Source organism: Lonchura striata, chromosome 4 (assembly GCF_050655825.1).
Source record: "Lonchura striata isolate lonStrDom1 chromosome 4, ASM5065582v1, whole genome shotgun sequence".
Taxonomy (NCBI): Eukaryota; Metazoa; Chordata; class Aves; order Passeriformes; family Estrildidae; genus Lonchura; species Lonchura striata.
The window spans coordinates 2,487,231-2,512,354 of NC_140706.1; the positions used below are offsets into that span (position 1 = coordinate 2,487,231).

General features: G+C 38.9%; 1 protein-coding gene across 1 annotated transcript in view; it reads left to right on the top strand.

Moving 5' to 3' along the window:
- Positions 1–25,124, top strand: part of DNAAF9 (dynein axonemal assembly factor 9) — a 69,630-nt gene that overhangs the window by 32,384 nt on the left and 12,122 nt on the right. Inside the window, exons 13-29 of the mRNA XM_021526813.3 lie at positions 1,090–1,177; positions 1,607–1,683; positions 1,952–1,996; positions 2,456–2,501; positions 2,811–2,922; positions 3,367–3,437; positions 5,035–5,085; positions 5,905–5,992; positions 8,034–8,137; positions 10,739–10,885; positions 13,518–13,606; positions 13,838–13,936; positions 14,192–14,309; positions 15,075–15,163; positions 16,417–16,575; positions 18,358–18,483; positions 20,418–20,455. Of these exons, the coding sequence (XP_021382488.3) occupies positions 1,090–1,177; positions 1,607–1,683; positions 1,952–1,996; positions 2,456–2,501; positions 2,811–2,922; positions 3,367–3,437; positions 5,035–5,085; positions 5,905–5,992; positions 8,034–8,137; positions 10,739–10,885; positions 13,518–13,606; positions 13,838–13,936; positions 14,192–14,309; positions 15,075–15,163; positions 16,417–16,575; positions 18,358–18,483; positions 20,418–20,455 (1,547 nt within the window). The remainder of the gene's footprint in view (positions 1–1,089; positions 1,178–1,606; positions 1,684–1,951; positions 1,997–2,455; positions 2,502–2,810; positions 2,923–3,366; positions 3,438–5,034; positions 5,086–5,904; positions 5,993–8,033; positions 8,138–10,738; positions 10,886–13,517; positions 13,607–13,837; positions 13,937–14,191; positions 14,310–15,074; positions 15,164–16,416; positions 16,576–18,357; positions 18,484–20,417; positions 20,456–25,124) is intronic.

Consider the following 25,124-nt stretch of genomic DNA (forward strand, 5'->3'; position numbering starts at 1 on the left):
ATCCAGAAACATGAAAAAATAGTGAGAAAGCTCAATTTAACAATCACTTGCTGCTGTTGGGGATGATGAAAGACAAGCTTTGGTGCATTTTGAGGTTCCTTCATATCTGGGGTCTTCAGATGCTTTTTTCCCATCCTTCAGGAATGCTTTGCATTTGGCTTAAATGCTATATCCTTCTCTTTCCTCCCCCCTCTTCCCTCCCTCAATATTGGCAGTGGAGTAATGAGAAAACTTAAAAATTTAGGGGCTGATTTTTGTTGGCCTGCTCATATTTTTGTTGTAATTTAGAAGGAAAACAGAGGCTGGGGTTCCTTGGTTGGGCACTCATGGGGTTTTTTTTTCCCCAGTGGTTCTGGAGAGCTGTAAATGTGTCAATAGTTGAAAGTCACTCCTGGCTTCATCTGACTTTGGTTTATTTCTGTACAATTCTTTCAGTCCCCTTTAAAGAAGGGAATTGGACTAAGCTGGGATAGAGATTTCATGAAATTGTGGAATGGTTTGGGTTGGAAGAGATCTTTAAAAATCATCTCATTCCAATATTCTGCCAGGAGAAGGGGGGATAGCAGGGACACCTTCCACTATCCCAGGTTGCTCCAAGCCCTGTCCAGCCTGGCTTTGGACACTTCCAGGGGCAGCCACAGCTTCTCTGGGAATTCCATTCCAGGTCCTCCCCACCCTCCCAGGGAACAATTCCCTCCCATAATCCCATTTATCCCTCCCTCCTGTCAATGTGAAACCATTCCCTCTGTCACTCCAGGCCCTGCATTTAGGATGTGATTCTTAAACCCAACTGCAGCAAAAGGCAACAGTAAAACAGATTTTTTATTCCTGACTACCAAAAGCACCAGATACATTTAAATCAAGAATTATTTCCCTAAAATATCCTGTCATTTGAGCAATTTCCTCGCTCTAATTTAATTTTCTTAAACAGAAAGCTTAACTATAAAACGATTTCTCCACTTTTTCCAACAAAGACCCCCTCCTTATTATTAAGGGAGTTGTGCAATGAGAGGAAAAACTTCTCCTTTAAAAAGAGGAGGAAGAAAACTCTGCCTGTCCAGTAAATGTTGTGTTTGTATTTCTCTTCAGTACGCTGTTGTCGCAAATATATTCTGCTGTTGTAGAGGCTGTGCTTGCTGGCATTGAGTGCTATGCTAAAACTTCCACTGAATCCAAGGTAAATGAAGTTGCTAAATCAAATTTAATTGTTCTCTCTCTGTAATTGTTGATTTGGATTGCTTGCAGTATGAGATTTACGTGCAAACCAAAAAGAAAACCAAAAGAATTCCCATGTTTCGCACAATGGAATAACACAAAGGTCGTGGCCTCCAACCAGGCTCTGAATCCTGTTTAAAAAAAAAAAAAAATAAAAGAGAGATTTCAGAGTGTGTCTAATTTTACCCATCTCCAGCTGGTTTTCCATCTTCTCATGAATTTTCCTGACCTCATAGTAAGGAAAATGAGAAATGTGAAAGAACAAATTTTAGCCTGGTGCATCAGTGTGTTACTGTTTAGTGTCTCTTGTTGGTCTTAGGGGTGCCCCTGGAGCTGCTGGGATTTGGAAGGATGGGAAAGGATGTTTTGTTCTTTTATTTCCTTTTTTCAGGCAAAGGAGGTGGCAGAGCAGGTGCTCCTGTCTGTGTTAGACACCCTTGGCTTGGCACAGCTGAAATCTGCTTTACGGTGTGTATTTCCAGAGTTACTCAATGCTCATTTGGCTTCTTTGGGGGGAAAATATCAATTATAAACTGAAAAATATTAGTTTTAAGCTGAGCTTGCCTGACTGCCAGATTTCAAGACTTCATAATGCTTCAGCTTTTAAAAATCATTATAATTATTCAATTTTCCAGTTCTCTTAATCACTTCTTTTGCTTTAAGTCTATTCCTGTTTATTTTTTTCCATTTGAAAAGATAAACCACACATTTCATCTGTTCAATTTCTATTCTACAGCTCCAAAATCGCTTTTCAAATTCAGGCTGTGAACAACCATGGCAGGTTTGTATCACTATCTTACAACTTCTTGTTATTAATTACTGCTTTTCATACACTAATAAATAAATTTTTCTCTTGTTGGAACACGTACAAAAACCCTTGTGTTTGATTATTTCATACAAGATGTGCTAAATGCTTTTTGTGTATGAGGTAGTTCAGTGATTTCATATCTGTAATTCTGTGGAATCTTAAAAACATTAAAAGGAATAAAAAGCAGTTGGGAAGACTAATTTTTATTAACTGTTCATGAGTAGAAGCAGCATGAGCTCATTAAGAGTTTTCTTTTAAAATGCTTTTAACTTAGTTGATATCACAAACGTGCTTATTTAATCTCCACACTAATTGACTGAAATGACCTGCACAAATAAGTGTTTATTTTAAAATAAAACAGTTTTTAGGCTGCTGTGGAGTCACAGAAAGATGATCTAACTTTTAAATATTTAATTATCATTGTTGTTCTAGAATTACTCCATTAGATAACGAGGACAGCCTGAGTTTGATCAAAACGGTAAGAAATAAAAATATTTATTTATTTAATTAGAGAATAAAGCTCAAGTGTCCGTTTTTCTGGGGCATACTGAGATTTTTATGTGAATGCAAGTGTAAGGGGAGAGATGAGAGAGATTTCAGATGCTGGACCAGGTTTAACAAAAAGTCAGAATTCAGAAAAAAACATTAATACAGATTTATGATCTCAGGCTTTAACCACAATATAGAAATAGGGGTTTAGGACGTTTGAAAAATACAAACTTTGCGTTTTCAGTTGAAATATTTCAAGTTCTGCTTTCTCTTCCCTCCAAATGCTGGATGGCTGCAGGCATCCATGATGGTGTTTGACATTCCAGACCTGCTCACAGGAAGAGGATGCTTGGGGTCTGTTGTGTTTTCAGAGTCCTTCCTGACATCACAAATACAGGTCAAAGAAAAAGGTGAGTGCTTTCAATTCTAAAATTCAACACCACTCTTGTCCTTCTGTTGGCTTTGCTGTGATGGGAAAGCCAAAGGAATTCCATTGGATGTTTTTGCTGTTAGTCTCATGGGTTTGGAATACTAAGAGCAAAGGAAGAAACCATAGAAAGATCAGAATAAATCAGGATATCTTTGGAATTCTGTAGTAGCTCTGTGTATGAGAGGACTGAGAGTTACTCTGCTGAAACACTCAGAAATCCTTAAAATAATAAGATTTTAATATTTACTAAAGAAATTTTAAATCTTAAAAGTCACGTACTGGGCATTTTGAAGTATATAGGTGATTTTAGTTTAGTGGCCATGATGATATTAGGTCGAAGGATGAATTTGGTGATTTTGGAGGTCTTTTCCAACCTTAATAATTCCCTGATTCCATTGCTTTGCTTCCCGTGGCTTCCCTGCAGATGGCAGCATCCATCCAGACTCCAGGCACGTTATCCTGACTGCAGCTATCCCGAGATTCGCTTCCTGGCTGGTGAGTGAGAGCGCAGCCTTGTCAGAACTCAAAATGTCCCTCAGACATTTTTGGATGCTCCAGGTCCAAATCAGAAGCATTTGAGACCCTGGCAGGCAGCTGGAAGCAGCTGTGATGTTGGATTTGAACCATGGAATGATTTACCAACCTTGCAGGAAGAGCAAGAAGTCACAAAAGTTTAGATATTAGAGTAGAAGTAGTAACAAAGTAGAGGGAAGAATTTTTGAATGCTGTACAGGGGGGGTTTAATGCTTCTACAGGGGGGTTTTGGTTTTGTACATGGGGGTCAGAGGTTTTAAGATGGATTTGGGATTTGGGCCTGCCCTGTCCTCCCTCTTTCTTCTTCCTTACCTCCATGTTCTTGGTGATGTTGGCACTCATAGGTTGGTTTAGAGTAGAAAATCACCGTTTAATATAGGTAATAGGCATTGGGAAAAACTGTAAACATGTAACACGTAATGTACCATGTAAAAGATAGAAAATCACTGTTTAATATAGGTAATAGGCATTGGGGAAAAACTGTAACCATGGAACACGTAATGTACCATATAAAAGATAGAAAATCACCATTTAATATAGGTAATAGGCATTGGGGAAAAACTGTAACCATGTAACACATAATGTACCATATAAAAGACAGCAGCAGCCCTGGGCGGGGAGAAAAGAAGCAGTCGGGGTCAGAGAGGATGTCAGGATGTGTGTGTGCCTCTGCCTGAGCTGTGAGCAAACCACAACAGCTCAAGAAGAAAATCTTTTAGATAACTTGGAATAAACAACCTTGAGAATGGACAACAGAGACTGCTGAGCCTTTTTTTGAAAGCTCAGGTTGGAGGAGAGATTTTTCCACCACATGGAGCCACCCCCGACCTGGGGTGAGCTCTGGCACAGCCTCAGCTCAGCTCATCCCCAAGACAAAACTTGTAGATCCCAGACCAAAACTTGGTCTGGAGTGGGCATATCTGAGGGCAAGTCTGGAACTGGAGCATTGAAACAGAATGTTGTAATATTAACATACCCTGATTTTTTAGATTTGGATGATAAGTGAAAAACGAAGTGGGAACAAGTTGATGGTTCCATGCATAGCAAGAGTTTTAAATTATTTCATTTTCACCTTGTCAGGTTTTTATCTTTTTAAAGGTCTGGTTGTTTTTGAAGTGCACGGTGTTCAAAAGTCACAGTGTGACTTTTGAAAATTTTGTTTATTATGGGCATTTTAGATCAGCCCATAAGAAAGCAAAGTCTGATTCAAGATTTCTGATGCATTACACTGTGTGAGAGATAGAATTCCAAAGAATATGACAATGCATGCTTGAACAGTAATAAAAAATAAAACTGCATGCTTTCTATCTATATAATATTTTAGTCTATAAAACAATTTAATAGAGAGAATGTAGTGCAATAAATTATTTTGGTCCCATAGTAATACAGTATTAAGAGCACAAAATTGTTTTTGAAACACTGTGGACTCTGAGTTTCTTCTGTCTGTGGCACCTGAGGTTCTTGTTGGCCTAAAACTTCTTTAATACTTTTTATTTAGTGTTAGACTTACTTTATTTCTATAAATCACAATTCAAATGGAAGCTGTTTCTGGCTACAGGTTGAAGACAGTGATGTGAAACTCTCTGAAAAGGCACAGCAAGTATTGAAGGTAAAATTAAAAATTTTTGTTAAACTAAAGAAGTTACACATTGATGAACCAGTACTTAAAAAACTTGAGCTACTACCAGACTCTCTTTTTATTATGTGTGTTACTTCTCTTCTACAAGACTTCCCTGTTCTGCCCTGTCTTTTACAAACTTTGAGATGCAAAGTAATATATTGTGTATAAAAGTTTGAGGGTTTCTTTATTTCAAAGAATCATAAAACCCAAGAGCAAAAAGAGTCCTAATAAAACTATGATTTCATGGAAGTCTCACTAAACATTACTCATGGAGCTCATGTGTTTCCAAAAGCCCCTAAAACTTGATGCAACTTTCTTTTAACTTAATTAGCATGCTAATGGCTAAAGAAAAACACTTTAAGCACTAGGAAAAAAAAAGAGTTTGGAATCTGGAAACATCTTAAATCACATGAGTTTCACATTTGTGGTGCAATTTGTGGTTCCCAGGAATGTTCATTATAAATAGATTTATTTTCATGTAATATACTTTTAGCTCAGTAGATTGACAAACTAAAAACAAAAAGCTCAGCTTTGTGGTTGTGACAATAACTTGTAACTTCATAGCTGCTGGCAAAACCAAAATGGGGAGAAGGCTTTTAAAAATTATCCTCTTGCCTTGCTCTCTTTCCCTGGTCCTTCTGTATCCGTGCAGAAAAAAAAAAAAAACCAAAACTCTTTTAAAGTTCTTGACTGATGCTGTTTGAAAATAAATTATTTTCTCTTGGAGCAAAAGCAGGAGAAAATGTTCCTGTCTGGATTGATCCTTGATCCAGTCTGTGATGTTGCTGTTTGTTTTTTCCTGTTTAGGAAGACAAATCTTTCCTGGGCACTTTACTCACTGGGGGTGATGGAGTTTATATCTGTTCCAGCAATCCACAGGCCATGCCTGCAGAAGGTGAGATGTAGTTGTGGTTTTATTTTTTGTTTTTTTATGGCTTGTTTTTTCTTGTTTTAGTGGTTTTTGTTTTGTTTTTAAACATGAGAGAGAGGTTGTGGGATTCATACTGTGGTGAGCCAAACTGTGCCATCACCTTAAACTTTCAATTTGCCTTTCCTAGGCATGTCTGGCTCTTTTGTTCCCAACCTCTGGCTGAAAGTCCTGGAAGGAGAATTCCTGCTGAGCTTTGGGCAGAGCTGGCAGGTGGCTTTTCCTCACAGCTCACCTTCACAACATGCACAGCCTGGCTCCTCCTGTCCTTGAGAGATGAGCTGCCAGGTGTTTTCTGCCTTTTCTGTCTCTTATTTACATGAGGTTGGAAATACTGGCCTTTGCTGAAGTGCTGTGGGCTCCCAGCTCAGGAGGAGAAGGAAAATATTCCTTTCAAAGCCTCCTCCTGGAGCTGACGTGTTCCAGGTTTCTGCCGCTGTCATTTCCTCTCAGGAATTCGGAGTTTGTCAGCCCTGCTGCTCACTGTGGTACAGAAAAATGCCTGATTTTGGTCCTCCTCAGATCCAATCCAGTTACAGCTTTCTGACACAAGATCCCTGGCAGCAGTCTTGGATTATTCCTCTTTTTTTGGTACTTTTTCCTTCAAGACCTTAAACAACAAGAATAATCCAAGAATAAGTCTGAAAACAATTTGATAGGACTGTTAGATTTCCCATCCTCCTTGTGCCTTGAATTAATAGATGCTTTCAAAGGCACAATACTTTTATATTCTATATATATATATATATATATTTTTTTTTTTTTTATACAGAGTGGGTGTTGCTGTCACAATGCTGATGTGCAGCAGGAGGTGGTGAATATCTGACATTAAGTGCTTGGTGCTGGCAGTCTTTAGAGGAGAACCTTCAGCTTTATTGTCTTTGCCCTGGAGTGTAGAGGATAAATAATGATGTGCAAGGCAATTAAACAGCAACCCTCACATAAGGGCAGCTGCTTTTGCTCTAATTGATCAGATTTCAAAGAGAAGAGGTTAATGCAGAGTGTGATGTTCAGCTATTTTGCAATGCAAGCTGTGGGCACTTGTTCACTCAGTAAATAACTGGAGAACGCTGGATTTTATTTATTTTTTTTTTTCTTTTTTGGCTTTGTTAAAACTGGCTCTGTGTGCCCCCAAAGGAACAATTTACTTTTTCCTTTTTTTCCTTTTTTTTTTTTTTTTTTTGAGATTTGTGCATTTAAGTGTTTTACTGAATCTTGATGAAACACTGCAGTGAATGTGAGATTTTTTTTTAGGTGTCACATGGCAGTGAAGCTGATTTTGTTCCCCAGTTTGTTGTGCTCAAATTTGGGCTCTGCTGATGCTGCAGCCCTGTAAGGTGCAAAAGGTGCATAAAATTCATGGAATAGTTTGGGTTGGAAAGGACCTTCAGGAACATTTTGATCCAACCCCTTGCCATGGGCAGGGACACCTTCCACTAACCCAGGTTGATCAAAAAATTTAATTAATAAGTTAAAATTTAATTTAAAAGGTTAATTTAAAGTTATTTCTTTTAAGCTTAATTTAAACTTAGTGTTCTAATTTTCCACTTATGTTTTTACACTTCAGTTTGTTACAATGTTTAAATTTTCAATTGTTTTGGATGCAATCTTTATTAAGTTCTTGTCAATTTTGTATTTCTGGAAGTTTGAAATTTGACAGGATGGAATTTGCTTTTAAATTAAAAAATGTGCCTCAGAATATTTATGGTAAGTGGTTCTGTGGGGTCAGATGAACTCAGATGCACTTGTAGTCATGATTCCTGCCCTTGGTAACGAGATCCAGTAAAGACTGAATGGTTGTAAATATTATGCCAGATAAAATAAATGCTTTTATTTAATAAAAATAAAATAAATTTCACTAAATATTATCCCTGATCAAATTTACTGCTTGCTAAATACAACAAAATCCTGCAGGAACATAGATTTCTTCCTCAGGAAGAAGAGACAGTCTTGAGAAACTGAAATGTTAATTTATATTAATACAATCCTTGTTTCCTTCAAATTCTAGGCAAATTGTATTTCTTTTCTGATGGAATTCTGTTCTGTGATCCCCACCACGGCAGCATTTCCATTTCCAAGAACCACATGAGTTCCATTTCTCTCTATGATGGGGTGAGTGTTTTGTCTTTTCTTTCTGTCATAAAGTTTTCATCAATTTTAATTTTTTTTTTAACAATGATTCTGTTGGGTCCTGGTACAAAGTTTAGATTTCAGCTTCAGTTTTAATTGTCTGTACAGCTGTAATAACTGATGCAAATCACTGCAGTTTTGATGCTGATTAACTGAAATTAGTGAGTAAGGAGAATTTTGTATTGGAGTTAGCAATGTGCTGTTAGCAGTGTGAAAACTGCTTTTTGTTAAAAGAAAAATTACAGAACACAACATTCATCAAACATCTCACAGTGTGAAGGGATAGGTAGAGAAGAGTTCAAGGTGTGGTGAAGTCATAGGGTGTTTGGGAGGGTGAAATGCTGCCTTTTATTAAAAATATATTTCAGTCTCTCACTTGGCCACCAGAGCAGTGTTCAGGCTCAGTGGGAATTGAGAGGTTAATGATGGCAGCTCAGCTCTGTCCATCTTGAGGCAGAAACACTTCTTCAGGCTGGAAAAGAGATTATTTGTGTTGGTTACTGTTTCCTAAACACTGGGAAAAAAAAAAATCAGTTTCCTTTAGTTTCCCTTTTGTTCAGATACAGTATTCCCTATTTATTCAGTGGCCTCCTGCAGCATTGTACTGGGTGATTTCATCCCACAATACAGGAAAGCAGTAAAATACAATAAAAATGTGATTCAATTGAGATGAAAACACAGCAGCTCAGAGAGTCTTACCTTAGCTGCCTTTTCTTGGACATCAGATTGATTGCCCCTCGTTTAAGGAGCTATTTTAACACTGACCTTCCTTTGATTGTTTGAGTCAAGACACTCACTTTCATAAAAGTTGCTATTTCTGGGACCTGGCCATCATTCTTGAAATGGTGCCAGATTTTTGTGTGAAGCTAAGCCTTGACAGGGAGTCTATTATTGTTCTACTGACTTGGCAGAATATGAGGGTGGAGAGTTTTGAAACTGTTCAGAAGTGACAGGAGAAGCAAGGAAATCGTTGGTTGCTCTTTCCAAAAGTTCTTGCAGCAACATGGATGGAAAAGAAAAAGGAGAATTTAATGTTCTGATTAAAATAAAAGATACCAAACCTTGAATTGATACAAAATGCAGGTTTTTTTGCAGGTTTAGCATGATGCCTGTGATATATTCTTCTTTTTAACTTGAAAATATCTGTGCTCCTGGTCCTGTACGTGCTGCAGATTCCTGTGCTGTGAGGAACTGAGCACTGAACTCCTGAAATCCCTGGGACTCCTGCGTGGAGGGCAGGAGAGATTCTGGCCATTCATCAAGTGAACAAATATTACCAAGCAATATTTAGATTTCACAATGACATTAACATCTTGTAAAACTTGGAGCTGGCTCCTTTCAACCTCGTGTCCATGGGGATTATTGCTGCTGCTTTTCAGCTTTTTTCAATTTGTGGAGCCCAAAATGTTTTCCAGGAGCAGATTTTGTTGGACACTTCTCGTGCTGACAGCAGCATGGATGAGTTGGCCTTGGAGTCACTTCTCAGGAAATCTCTTAAGTCATCCTGCAGAATCCAGCATCTGTGGATTCTCTTCCAAAAGCCATTTTCTCTTAAAAGAAATTGTTCTCTTTGAGGAGAATATTTTTGTGTGTTCTTCAGTAACCTTAGTGACTTTGAGAGGATTATTTTTATGATTAATCCCTCAGTCAGCAAAGCAGAGAGATTCTGTTTGCAAATGTCTCTGAGTTGATACCAATTCTTATGTAACAGTTCCCCAACTTCAGCTTTTTCTTCTCAACAATGAATACAGTGAGTTCTTTGCCCATTTCTATTGCAAGTGAAGGGGATGCCACTAAAATTCTGATTTGAGCCCTACATAATTGAATTCCCATTTCCCAGAAATGTTTCATGCTTCTGAATTGTTCTGATTTTCTAAAACTTTGATGTGAAAAAGGTTATAAGTGAGAAGGGCTTGAATATAAAACATTTCAGCATCCTGCAAATTTGAATATAAAATCCTGTCCCGGATTCCACAGTCATGGAATGGTTTGGGTTGCAAGGGACCTTAAAACCATCATGTCCCACCCCCTGCCTTGGGCAGGGACACCTTCCACTTTCCCAGGTTGCTCCAAGCCCCATCCAGCCTGGCCTTGAGCACCTCCAGAGATGGGACATCTGCTACCACCGCTCTGGGGAAAAAAACTCCAAAACAAACTAAAAAATAGCCCAAGAAAAACCAGTCAGTGTTTTTTTCAGAGCAAAAATGGAACTTGAGTTCAGTGCTTCTGAGGGAAACACAACCTGAGGGCTTCAGCCTTCCTTGTCACCTTTTTAGGTGGCATTTAAATCATTTTTCATCTGGTGTCTCTGTGGGTGTAGACAAAGAGTTTGTTGTTTGAAGCAGTAGCAGAGGAAGGGTCTAGATTTTGGTGTAGACAAGAGAAGATATTAAAATTTAAGCTTTGTTTTCAGGACAAAAGTTTAGTGCTTCACTCAAACTCGGATCCTTTTTTTTAAGCTTGTAGTATCTCCACTAGCTGCAGAGTGGAATCTGAGGGGTGCTCCTCCCCTCCTGCTCCATCCCTGTGCCATGCAAAGTAGAAAATGTTAATTTTAACTTGTCCTGTTTCTTCCTTTTCCAGGATTCCAACAGCATTGTTGCTGCTCTCTTTATAGACTTCAAAAGTTCCCTGCTTCCTCATCTCCCCATTGAATTCCACACCCAGAACAACTTTCTGATGATTGCACTTTTCCCCAAAAGAAAGATCTATAAAGCTTTTTATTCACAGGTAAAGTGAAAAAAGTTTGGTTGGGATGGGGAAGAAACCACATAATTGCTCTGTGTGTTTAAGATGTGTGAGAAACTCAAATTTCTGTATGAATTTCCAGTGATGGTGCTGCTCGTTGTGTTTAATGCTCCCATGTGCTTTCACTTTGCCTTCTGAAGGCAGCCAGGGCTTTAAAATCTCTTTTTCTGAGCTGCATTTCAGTGTAGCTCTGGTATCTAATTTTCTGCAGGGATTGTATGGAGTGGCAGAGGTTCCATTGTGTGTTTTTGTGGTCAGACACATTTGGATCGTGATCCTTGGGGAAGTGGAGTTAAAGTTTTTAAGTCTCCCATATGGCATTGTATTATTCCCTGAGTAGATTGGCTTCGTGCATTGTGCTGCAGAGGCTTTTAATAAACCCAACTTTATAACAATAGTGCTTTTGAGGAAATGAGCCTGGAGATTTTAGGACTTCACAAGGGTTTTAGGATGTGCTCATCACACTGGGTTGGAAAAGACCACCTAGCTTAGTGAGTAGTCCCCACTGGTTGTATTAATGGTCCCATAAAATGTCTCCTCCTTTTATCTTAAGTGTTTAAATTCTTCCCACTGTTCCACTCTGTGAATGGTTGGAAATCTGTTGTTTGTTTGTATTCGAATTTTCAGCCTATTTTATTAATTCTACTTCTATATCTGTTTTATTTTTTTTTCTCTACCAGAACACATCCTTGAGATATTCACAAATCTCAGACCTATTCTTTCTGCTTTATTTGACCTAATAAAACAAAACCAGATTCTTTTCAATCTATGCCTATAAAAAGTTCCTTTTTTCTTCTGATAGTTGTAATGGTTTTCTTTTGATCTGGTTTTTGGCTGTAGATAATCCAAACTGTTTGTAATATCTGAGATGAGGGTATTTGTCTCCTCTGCTGCTTTTTCTCAGGGCTATTTATTCCTGTTCTCCTTTGAGTTAATTTTTTTTTTTTTTTTTTTTTTTCTGAACAGTTCCACACTGAGGTTCAGTTTGGGCAGTTTAAGTTTCACATTTGGCATCACATCAGTTGCTTTGCTCAAGCAGATAAAACAAATCTTTTTTTCTTCAGGGTGTTCTCTCATGAACAAAACTCTTCATCAAATTGATTGTACCTGATTGTGTAAACCATGGAAATATATTGTTGTGTTTTGTCAGTATTTACCTTCAGGTGCTTATTGATTTCCTTCAAAATTCTTTCTAAAAGCCTGTGTGCCTCACAGGTTACAAAGATTCACTAAACTTTAGATGCTGCTTCTACTATTCTCAATTATCTGGCTTGATACCTTACTCACTGGAGCTATACTTTGATTATTCCAAGCCTCCTGGAAATAGGGGATTGCAACTGCCCTGTTACCCAAATCTGGGTTTGTTAAAAACTGAGATGCTGAGCCCAAGAGGTGAAATCTGCTGTGCAGGATGAGCTGATGCCTTTTCCATCCTCACTCGAAAGGGTACAGGAGGAAAATTTGTTTAGGCTTTGAGATGTGTTGATTTCTCTCATTTTTTTCTTCAGTGGCATAGCAGTTCTTTTTTAAACTTTCCTTAAGTTATACAAAAGGACCTGAACAGGTCTCTATTTCTTCTGGACCTGACATATTTCTATATTTCTAACACTTGTTAGCCTGACCTATCACTTTATCCCCAACCCTTTGACTCTTACAGAACACAGATTTCCCTTGACCATTCATTTTTTCCATTCCTCTCAGGCATTTCTTTGAGTCCCTTCTGTGTGTTTTGAAGTGGTTATTTCTTTAGTTGTGTGGATCCTTCTGCATGAGCAATATTGCCTTTGTTAATATCAAAATTATATTTTATTTTGATGTTTTTTATCTCCCACCCTTGTGTTTGGGATGCTGAGTTTTTAATGGAAAGCAGTCGTGTCCCCCCCAGTTGTTTTGTCTTGCAGACAGTTATTGTGAAAAATGACAATGGCTGTTGCCTTTACTTGAGAAAAGAAGGGAAATTCCAAACACTGACAGGACTTTGTGATTCATCTGAATCTGATTTCTAGGTTCCCAGTGCCATTCAGATTAATGTGTCTTGGCTGGAGCAATTGGATGTGAGCCAAACCATTCCCTAGAGAAATGAAGGGTTTCCTTTGCTTTTGGGAGGGAACAGAGTTTTTCTTCAATTTCAAGTCATGATTGCTGCAATCTCACCTCATGAAAATTACAGCAGTGCTTCAAAGAGACTTGAATTAATTCAGTTCCTGCTGGAGAGAACTTGGGTTATAAACACATTTTTATCAGGGAAAATGAGACAGTTTCAGTACGTTCCTAAAGCACTTCCAATCTAACCAAAGAAAGAAATTGCAAAATCTGATCAGTGGATTTGAGTTGTAAAATTGGAAGGGACCTCAAGGCACATTTCATTTCCAACCCCCTGCCATGGCAGGGAACCTTCCACTCTCCCAGATTTCTCCAAGCCCCATCCAACACTTGGACACTTCCAGGGAAGGGGCAGCCACAGCTTCTCTTGCAGCAAAACCTTCATTGTGCAATATTTAATGGCTTGTGAAAATGTATCTGTTTTTTTAGGTGAGCAAAACTAATTCCTAAACAAATTCACAGCAAATTTGGGAAAATAATGGCACTCATACATAGATCTGGTTCATTCCAGGTTTTCTCTCCATGGCAAAACCAGACAAACTCAGGATTATCTTTAAGGCTTGTCTCAGAAGAATTCCTGTCTGAGGAACAAAAGAGGCTGTAAGTTCCTGCCAGTGCAGTGCAGTTACACAGAAGCTGCAATCAGAAAAATGTTGTTATTTATTATTTTTTATAATAATTAATTGTTTTAATAATTTAAAAAAATTGTGCATTCTTAGTGCAACACTCACATTATTTTTTATTGTACCATTTAATATGAGCCCATGTGGTTTAAAGAAGATAAATTTTTCAGTTTCTCCTTTAAGTAATTAATCCATTTCCTTCTTTCAGGCACTCCAGTGTCCAGAAGCTCTTCAATGCCTTGTCTTTTGCTTCTGGGGAAAGATGCAGGGAGCTGAAACTGTCTGCTGCCATTCCAGGATTGGAGAGGTGAGAAATTACTTTTGTGTTCAAGGGATTAATTCTGTCAGAAATGAGACAAAAATGTTTTGGTAAATGTGCTAGCCATCTAAAAATGTTTCTTAAATAATTCTCTTTACACTAGGATGTTTTTTTTTCTGAGATGAATTATTTCCTCTCTAGCTTGACCTTTTCATACTCTTACTTTAGTAATTTCCCAGCTATTTATATGGATGAAATCTTTTGCTGACAATTGTAAAGAAGTAAACCTTTTATTTTTGGAAGGTTTGTGCAGCACTTCACAGTCAGCAGCGTCAGTACCAAGCCAGTGATGAGAGCACATCTTCCTGTCCTTCTCCAACAGTCAGAAACCATTTCTGACAGCAAAGCAGAAGGTGATAAGGTAAGGAAGCAAGTCCACAATAATTTCTCACCCTCATATGTAATATTTTGAATATTCTGTCATTAGTTCTCTTGTAGTATAATAAAATACTAATCATGTTCAGCCATGCTCTGCCTCCTCCTCCACTACCACCAGTTTCTTGTCTATTTTTTTTCTGGTTATATGCTTAATTCTTTTCCATTTAAACAGTCTTTTGGAAGTGCAAATGGCCTTTCAACCTGATGAAACAGAGGCAGAAAATGAGGTGTAGATCTTTAAGTGAAGTGTTTCTCTAATGTCCAGAGAGACTTTGTCTTGTTTTTATGAATTGCTGAATAATTTAACTGAATTGTTCTCTAGAACATAAAAGTCCTCTAAATAGCATAGGGGTAGCACATGATATTTAACATTTGCTGATATTATCTGTACAACACTCCTTTCTCTATAGGGGCAATAACAATTGTCCAGTTTAAGGTGTGCTTGAAATAGCATTTTTCAGAGAATATATTTCCTTGGAGCTTCCCAGCTTTTGAAATCTGCTGAAAACAAAGCCAAAGCAGCAGGAATATAATCTTGCAATATTGCTGGGGTCTAATTCAGAGACCATTCTGAAAATTAAAAAACCCTTAGGAACGTTTTGAAATCTGATTTTAAGGTTGGTTTAACGATGGATTTTTAAAAAAGAAAGAAAAATCTATGTGAATCATAGAAAGCAGCCTTTTTGGTGTCTGCACCAGTGTTTCTGTGATTATTTTGTGTTTAGACTTCCCTTGTGCCCTGTTGCAGGTGATCATCACCATCATCACTGGGCTGCCAGGGTGCCGTTCCAGCGACCTGTGTTCTTTCCTTGTCAATTTTACCAAGGAGTATGGGAGGTTGGTGCAGCTCTGTTTACACTGATCACCAAAAAACAGCTTGGCATGAAGGCAAAAAAAAAAAAAATTACCACTGTTTAATTTGGTGGGTTTTTAAACCTAATTTCAGACTGCCAGGTAGATTTGCCCTTAAATGTATACATTAACGGGCATTTTCTGTTTTTTTGACAGAAAAACAGCACAGATTTCTTTGTTGCCTATTCCATGTGGTGAAGAGCTTCAATTTATTGATTTGTAGTGATTCTAAAATGCTTTTTTTTTTTCTTTTTTGAGAAAATACTGTTTTATCAGTCCTTGCCACAGCACTGTTTTTAATTTAGCCTGATTTGAGGTACATTCTGGACATCTGTTGTATGGCAATTAGATAAATCTGCTATAGGAATTTGCCACTTTGTGTGTTGATAAAATTTCTGGAAAAGAAAAAAAAAAATCTTGTCCTTTTAATCCTTACAGCCAGACACCTTAGCATTTAATCTTAGCCATGTTCTGCACTGTTCTTTTAACTCAATATCTTGATTTTATCAAGTTGATTCAGAACAGTTTTGTGGTTCTATTATAGGGCAAGCATATAAGGTGACTTTTGAAGGCTGTGTAATAACACATCTTCTCATGTTTTCCTGCAAATGTCATTGTTACTTTCCATTTTCGCAGTGAAATATTTTCATGCCCAGTCTTGAATTGGATTTGTCTAATTTTTGTTTACTGCATCACTGCCAGTGATCAGAATTACTCATATGATGTACAGCTTTGAAAAAAAAAGCTGGTGAACATTGTTTTATTAAAAAAAAACAAGAAAAAACACCCACAAATCCCTTGGGCACCCACCTAAAAAATGTGCACGTGCTGGAAATGATAGAAAACCAGATAAATTCCCCTTTTCCACGTGGTGATGTGGAACAAGACCACCACGAGATGACGAGAGATGTGAAATCTTTGGGTTTGTCAAACTTCATTTGGGTCTGTTGCTTTGAAAAAAAAAGCTGGTGATCATTGTTTTATTAAAAAAAAAAAACAACAAAAAACACCCACAAATCCCTTGGATGCCCACATAAAAAATGTGCATGTGCTGGAAATGGTAGAAAACCAAATAAATTCCCCTTCCCCACGTGGAACGAGACCACCACGAGATGACGAGAGATGTGAAATCTTTGGGTTTGTCCAACTTCATTTGGGTCTGCTGCTTGAAAAGAGGAAGAAAGCAGACCTGTTCTGTGCCAGCACATGAACTGCTTTGCCTGTTGTGTGTGCTCCAGGTGGATTGTTTATCGACAGACCATGGACAGCCCGGAATGTTTCAGTGCCTCCCACTTCCAGCGCTTCCTGGCCGGGCTCCTGGAGACCCAGCAGAACCTTGGGCTCCGTCAGCCCGCCCACCTTGGGAAGAGCAGCAGGCTCCTGGTGGTGCTGCAAGGGTAAAGAATCCCAACTCTTGGAATTGTTGTATAGAATAAGGCACTTCTTGGTTACACAGCTTTTCTATCCCTGTTGGTTTTGTTGCTCGTGTGAAAAAGGTGTTCTCAGCCTTCGTTCCATCTTCTGGGTGCACTCACAGCCCAGAACCTCCCTGTGAGGGCAGCAGGGGAGGGGGGATTCTGCCCCTGTGCCCTGCAGAGCTTTATCCAGCTCTTAGGTCCCAACAGCAGAAAAACTTGGAGCTGCTGGAAAGAGTCCACAGGAGGCCACGGAGCTGCTTCCTGGGCTGGAGCCCCTCTGCTCTGGAACCAGGCTTGGAGAGCTGGGAATGCTCACCTGAAGAAGAGAAGGTTCCAGGGAAAGCTCAGAGCCCCTTGTAGGGCCTAAAGGAGCTCCAGGAGAGCTGGAGAGGGATTGGGAACAAGGGATGGAGGGACAGGACACAGGGAATGACTTCAGATTGAAAAAGGGGAGATTTGGGTGAGATATTAGGAAGGAATCCCTGGTTGTGAGGGTGGTGAGGCCCTGGCACAGGGTGCCCAGAGCAGCTGTGACTGTCCTTGGATCCCTGGAAGTGCCCAAGGCCAGGTTGGAGCAACCTGGGGTAGTTGAAGATGTCCCTGGTTGTTGCAGGAGGCTGGACTAAGATGGCCTTTAAAAGCCCCTTCCAACCCAAACTAATCTGTGATGCCGACTCCAGAACTGCCAGCAGAGATCAAACTCTCAAAAATCTTCTGTTGCCTGATAGAGCAGGTGATAGCAGAGAAGGACATAGTAATGTGTTTTGGATAAATGCCATTTTCCTTGAGGATAAAGGTGAAAACTGTGCCACCTACCTGTGTTTGACATTTCCATCTCCAGTGTAGCATTTGAGAACCAGGATCATCTTCTGAGTCACTGGAAGGTGACACAAACCAGTGTGAGGGAGGAACTATCCTCATCTGGCTGCAGTGACTTCCAGTTCATCCTTCTCACTGAAAATGTACAAATGGAACTCAGCATTTTTTTTCATTATGGTCCATTCTGATAGTGCTAAAAAACATCTTTTTTTTCCACGCTGGAGCCAGATTGATTTTTGGTTTTTGTGTAATTAGTAGGGATGGTGTTAAGTGCATTGATGGGCAAAATAACTGATACTGGAACAGATAATTGGAAGTTTTCCATTCTTTATGGATAGTTTGATATTAGTATAGACATCTTTAGGGAAGCTGGAGTTCTCTAAATATCCCATTCAGCTGATAACTGACAGTAGAGAAAAGTTTGTAACTGGCTGAGAAATAAATACCTGAAATTAAAAATCAGGTTCACCTAAGCCTTGATGTCATACAGAGATAAAATGCAACAGTGGTTGAAGTCCTGATAAAAAATGGATGCATTAATGGGAGAAACATATTTAGATTAGGATGTTGATAAGTGAGAGAGGCTGTTATTTTATTAATTTTTAACTCAATTTGTGCTTAATTTGCTTTGCATTAAGCATAAAAAGTTTGTGTTATATTGTGCTTTTTGTGCTTTCTGCAAGCTGGACTTTACAGTTGTTCAGTACAAAGTTTACACTGTTTTCCTCTGGATTATTAATAATTTAATTTTAATATAACTTCCAGTCATCTTGATTTGTCTGGATTCGCTTAATTTGTCTGGATTTGCCAAGTTCTGAGCTGCTTTCCATCTCTTTTGGTGGCTCTTCTGGAAATCCAGTTTTCCTCCAAGCCATCAACTTCTTCCTGGGTTGGGAACTGTTGTGGTTCTCTGAACCCATTTGTCATTTTGGTTTCTTGCAGGTACACTGATGTTATTGATGTTGTGCAAGCTCTGCAGACTCACCCTGACCCAGATGTGAAATCTTCTTTCATCATTGGAGCAGTCAACACCTGCGTGGAGCCTCTGAGCTGCTACATGGAACACAGGTGTGCTTTGAAATATTTCTACAAGCTTAAGAACAGATACGTTGATTTTTGGTATCACTTTTCTAATAATTAGTGATTTGTGATGGTTAAAAGCCACTGAACTGACTTAAATCCCATAAAACTGTTTTATAATCCATCTTGGAGGAACTTGGAAGTGCTGTTTGGTTTATCATGATGGCACTTGATTTCCACTGGGTATATAATTATATAGAATATCAATAGAAGTTCAACTCTTAGAAGAATAAACAAAGATTGTTTAAATACAAATCTCTGGTTAAGGAGTTTGTAACATTTGCACAGTCATTTGTCCTCTGAATAATTCTCTTTTTTGCAGTCTCGTAGTAAGTCAGACTGAAAATGGAGATGTGCATCTCAGTTTGATTTATCGGTTCTGCCACTACTTTTGGACGTTTAAAAAGACTTTACAGGTTTAAAATATGGAATTTAAGGGAAACAATCCCTGAAATGGGGAAGAGAATGACAAAGCACGGAAGCCAAAGCATTGCAAGTGTTAAAATCTGATATCCTGGGTTACTGCAGCGCCAGGGTGGGGAGGAAATGGTCGCAGAGCCAAGTCACTGACCTTTTGAAATAGTTTGGTTTCATAGTAAATATGTGTGCTCCAGACTTCTACAAACATGGAAATAATTTCTCAGACCTACCTGTAAAATTGTAACACTCCAATTTTTTAATTATGCCTTGCAGCTGATTTGATAAAAGTAAGTTCCAGCAGTTAGAGTTTTTGGAGTTGGTAGCACTGCTTTCTGTTTGTGATCAAACTGTGCATCACAGCTTAGAGAAGAGCTGCACAAGCAGTTTCTAAAAGTGCATTCCTGACATTTCCTGGCTGTTCTTAAACACTAACCAACGTGCTGCTTGTGCTTTGCAGTAGTCAATAAATAGACCTTATCTTGCTGCTTCTTCTTGTCTCTGTGACAAAGATACCAAACAAATATTAAAGACTACATAAAAAATGGGTGAATTGATGCTGGAGTGCTGTTTAAACTTGTTCTTTCCATAATTCTAGGAAAGACAAGTTCCATTTCTGTTTTATTTTTAACTTACTAACGAGTTCCTAGTCATGGTACTGTGTAGTGTTATAGCAGCAGCAGCCTGCAGTCCTTTAATACTGTTTGTCTCCTGAAGTGTAGAAGCAATGAAAAGAAGAGGTTCAGCCTGTGCTGTAGATTATTTATATTTTGCTTTGGAGTTTGTTCTGATAAGAATTGACCAAGTAGCCACACAGCGCCAATGGCAAACCTTGCAGTTGGGAAACTCTGGTGATTTCCCTGTGAGAATGGAGCAGAGTGGATTTCATGTCTGGCTTGAAACTTGCACTCAAGAAAATCAAACCCATTTCCTGCCTCAGAGTTCATCACTGTAGAGATCCAGCTCTTCTTGAGAATGGGATGAAGCTTTTCCCCATTCTGAATTTTGCAGACCAGGCCAGGGGAGAGGGAGTTGAATGGAGCAGGTAAAAATCTCTTCTTGAGGTTTTGTGTCCATGATAAACCTCCTGAAAATAATTGTCACTTGTCACAGCAGCAGAAATTGGCATTCTGTACATCCAGTCTTTCTATGGAAAGTTCCCACTCTTTGTAAGGCACAATTCTTTAGGGCAAACTTTAAATTCCTATTGTTTAAATAAGAATTAAAATAATATTAAAGCTTTCTGACTCCTTGGAGTACAGAATAAATTGCATGGTGGGAATTAGCTCTTAATTCTTGGAGAATTAAAACCATCTACAAAGTGATTTTTGGGGGAAAAGTCCTTGAAAGACATAAACTGTGAGGATATTGCAGTTACAGGGATTGAGGAAAAGAAGCATGAAAATGGTTTGGTTTGTGAGACTCTGTCAGCGTCCAAGTGAATGTAAATGTTTTACTTAAATAATAATATCCATTCTTGATATGTGAACTTTTTGGTTTTTTAGGCTTCTTTTTCCCAAGTTCTTGGACCAGTGTTCACAAGGTATGTGTACTTTCCCTGACTGAGCTCTACAGAACAATAACTGAGCCATGTGACCAAATAAATACCTGTATTTAATATTTTGTGCTATTAATACATGTAGCAAAGGGTCTTGATAAACTCTTGGAGGTAAGAACAGACAATATCTGACAAGCATCATGGGCAGAAAATTAAAAAATTCTGGAGCATGACCCATTTTGAAGTTCTCCTCTCCAGGATGGGTTTCCTTAGACCATGAGTTAAACTGCTCACATTGAGCTGTTGTAACTGGGATTGGAATGGATTGGTTTGGATTGGATTGGATTAGATTGGATTGGAGTGGATTGGATTGGAGTGGAGTTCCACCCTCCCTTGGAGATGTGTGAGGAAATGGAGCTTTCTTTTCATTTCAGCTCTATTAAAAAGGGAAAAATGAGGGGTGACCTTGTTCCCCAAATGCTCCTCTTGGTGTGGCCTGGAGAGTCCTTGCAGGGCTCATCACTCACTGCAGCAAAGCAGCTCAGCTGCAGGGCTGGTCCTTACCTGTGTGTTCAGTTTTATATCCCGAAATCAATCACTGGCTGCACTGGCAGGCTTGGGAATTAGAGCAGGAGTTGGCATAAATGGGATGTGATCCTTCCTCACCTGCCCAAAAATCCCTGCCCCAAGTGCTCAAGGCCAGGTGGGTTTATTTTGTCATCATATTTTGTTGGAAAATCAGAGTAGGATGCCGTGCTCTTCTTAAAACTCTTGATTGCTCTGCTTGGCTGCCAGAGTGGTGCCACCTCTTTTTCATGTGTGAGGAGAACCTTAAAGAATGAAATTGTGAACAAGCTGGACAGAAATTTCTGTAGGTGCTGTTATATAAATCAGTATTTTATTTGGAGAAAAGTGTTGTGAATTTTTCAGTTCACAAATTGGAAAATTATCATGTGTACAGCCACTGGTTAATTTGAAGAGAGCAGGAGAACGTTAAGAATATGAAGAATTATTAATTACTACAGAGATGTTAAGTGTGCAGATTATGTTATGAAAGAGTAAATAAAAGTAATACCCAAAGCTTTGTTTTTTTTTAAATGAATTTGTACAGACTGAATTGGGTGAGAATTGGTCATTGTTGAGGGAGAAACTGCAAAATGCCCAGGATTAAGAGCAGCTGATTTTCTTACAGTCAAAATGCTGTAAAAATTACAAATACTGGAGGTTTCTTGGGGCTGGGAATAATTTCTGCACGTTGCAAAGCGTTGTCATCCAGTTCTGTGATACAGAATGTGACATCAGATGGCTGAGAGATCCCTTTGTAAAGAAATTGTTTCCCAAAAATAGGGGTAATTTTTGTGTAAAAGATTCAAGAGGAAAGGTACGCTTTGAAGTGAGATTTGGGATGTTGTGTACGCCAATATTGTTTGTTTTGTTGTGTCACCAATTGGCCAAGACTGTGTTGTGTTGGTTTTTTGATATTTTTTTTCTTGAAGTTGGGATCGAAGGTACTTGAGATGATACTTTGTGTTTAGATTTAAATGTTTAATTTTTAATTTGTTACAGTTTTATAGGTAGTGAGTTTTGTATTTAGTATCTTACTAATAAGGTACAAAATGGTTAGCTATTTTTTATTATAAGGTTTTTTAAGGTTAAACTATCTAATTAAGAAATTATACTTAAATTGTTTTAACTTAATAATTTATTACTTGAAGTCTACAATGTGGACTTTTCTGTCTAATTACAAAATACTAGTCAAACTTTTGAAGAAGAAGGTGAAGAAGGACTAGCTTCTGTCCTAAAACTTTTATTTTGTTTTATATATATGACTATATTTTAAAACCCTAAACTCTTAGTTTTTTACGTTGTTATATTATATGCTTTTAACTAAACTATACACTTGTAATTTTAGTGTTATTAATTAATTTTGGAGGCTTTCTTTATGGCTTCAGTCAAATGTAGTGTTTTATTTGGAGTTAGAGTCTGTTAATACAGAAAGTCTAAAATTCTCAGTATCTAGAACTCAAACAGTGTTGTACTGGGCTTTGTACAGATTTGAAAACAGAACTTTGTGGGTGTAAGAAAAGCCAAGTGCAGCCATAGGCAAGCAGGAATTAATTAGACTTTGATCTGTACTTTTTCCTTCTATCTTCCAAATGTGGGGAGTGAGTTGGGTTTGCCTTTTGCTGCCTTTCTGTGTATCACAGGGGTTCCTGGGCATGTTATCAATGTGACATTTTCCAAAATTTCTGTTTGGAGAGCCCCAAAACTGGCAGAGGCAGATGGGGATTGGGGAGAACTCAAAAAGCCTTGAGCAGAATGACCAACAGGAGTATCCTGTGCATACTTCCTTAAGCTTACCCAAAAATTCCTGCCACCATCTGTGTACTGTAATTCCCTTTTGTCTTTCTTTTTTTTTTTTTTTTTTGGTCTTTCTGTCTTTATTTCTTGCACAGAAGCTGTAAGATGATACCTTCCTAGTCTAAGGACACCCTGGCATCCCTTGTGAAACAATTTCATATAGAACACAAATTAAGACATCACCATTGTTAAATATTCCCATTGTAAGTTTGGGAGCAAAGAGGAGCCATTATTTTCATACAGCATATGTATTTTTAATCCATCCCTCCTGTTCCTTTCCTGCTTCCATTGAACACACTATTCCCCAGGCTGCAAGGGTTCTTTTCTTTGGAGGAATGTATAAATAAAGATTTAAACAAAACTGGGTGGTCTTCAAAATGCCTCTCTTAGAAACAGAGATGGCAATGGCAGTTTGAATAGAAAAGGTTAAATTTGTTCATTACTGAAGCTGTGGAGGCACCTTCCAATGCTCAGGAAGTTGTTTTTCTTTGGCTTACACTCCCTGTGCATCAATCCAGGGTCATGCACTGTGCCTGTGATCCCAACACCTCCAGGATTTATGGCTGGGTGTGAGCAGAGCCAGAGCTCTGAGCAGGCTTCTCCTGCTTCCAAAACTCTGTGGGAGTTTCCAGTCAGGAGTGACAGGGAGTGCCCTGGGCCAGGCACACACGGAGCAGAGATTGATGGAGAAGGAGCAGGGGTGCTGAGGAGGAGATGAGCTGCAGAGCTCTGTGATTTGCTAGATTTGATTTTCCCTGAATATTTTTTTTTTTTTTTAACTTAGAGCTTTTCCAACTTTATCCTTGACGGTTATGGATCCTCTCTCTCCAAGGCATGGTGCTGCCAGTTGTCACCTGGACTCAGTGGCAGCTCTGCCACAGGGTTGTGGTGGGTGGTTCAGGAATCCCAGAATGGTTTGGGTTGGAAGGGATCTCAAAGCTCATCTCATTCCAACCCCCTTCCACCATCCCAGGCTGCTCCAAGCCCCATCCAACCTGGCCTGGAATATTCCAGGGGTAGAATTACTATCTTATTCACATTTTAATCCTATTTTCATGATTAATATCCCAAAACTTGATATATCAATTGCAAGCCTGCATGTGGCTTAAATTTCAAAGGGTGCTCGCTGTTCTCCTTCCCTTTTCCCCCTCCTCCAAGAGCAAGTGTGTATTGGAGAAGACATGGATGTTCCTGGAATTGGAGTGGAAACTTCTGTGCAAGGTTAAAAGTAAAGAGAAATAGAGTGATGGAGATTTGTGCTGTTAGTAAAGTTCTGGCTTGGAAGGGTCAATGATTCAGAGAACAGTGACTGGGAGTCTGTGGTGCAGTGCAACTGCCCCAGAAATATTTGTGTGTAATGCAGCCTTTGCATGGATTAATGTGATTTAAGACTTGTGTAAAGACCAGGAACTACTGCAGACAGCAGATCAGGTGTGATCAGTTGTTACATCTTTGCTTTAAATCCTTGGGTGCAGAGGAAATGCATCCTGGCTCAGTTGTTTGTGGATATTGGAGATTTTCTGTTCTTCTTTCTACTCCACTTGTAGTCACAGGAAAGTGTCAGAGCATGGCTGCACATCTTGAGCAAAGAAATAGCATTTATTATAAAATTACAGAATTGTTTAGGTAGGAAAAGACCTCTAAGAGCATCAAATCCAGTCATCAAGCCAGCACCACTGCCCAGTTCCCCTTTGCCCCTTCAAGAGCCACATCCAGGTGTTCCTTGAACACTTCAGGGATGGGGACTCCACCACTGCCCTGGGCAGCTCTGCCAGGGTTTTACAACCCTTGCCATGAAGAAATATTTCCTAATATCTCCTGTAAACCTCCCCTGGCACAACTTGAGGCCATTTCCATTTCCTCTCCATCCCTCACACATTCAGGACCATACAGACATCCTAGGGAGGCACCAAGTGTTGACACTGCAGTTTCTTTGAGGAACTGGGCTGAAAGTCAAATCATGGATAACTGGAAAGCAGGGACCTATAAGTGAAATTAACTGGATGGTTTTCTGTTATCTTTTTGATGCTTCATGGATTCAGCCTTGCTGTCTGAATAACCTTTTGGAGTCTTTAAAGAAAAAAAAAACAACCCTAAACCCTTCTCTCGTTTTTGGGAGTGGGAACTGAGTGTCCAAAATACTGATTTTTAGCTGTTTAGTCTCTTACTGCATGTTGAATTTGCCAAGAGACTTTACACCTTAGTGTTCCTTTTTTTTTAAACTACTCCTGCTCAAATTGATTCTTGTATGGATTTGTTATTTTAATTAATTAATTCTATGGATTGAGTCTAAATGATTCAGTTAGATGAAAGATCCTGTGCTTGTTTCTTTTTGTTGTAGTGGATTTTTTGT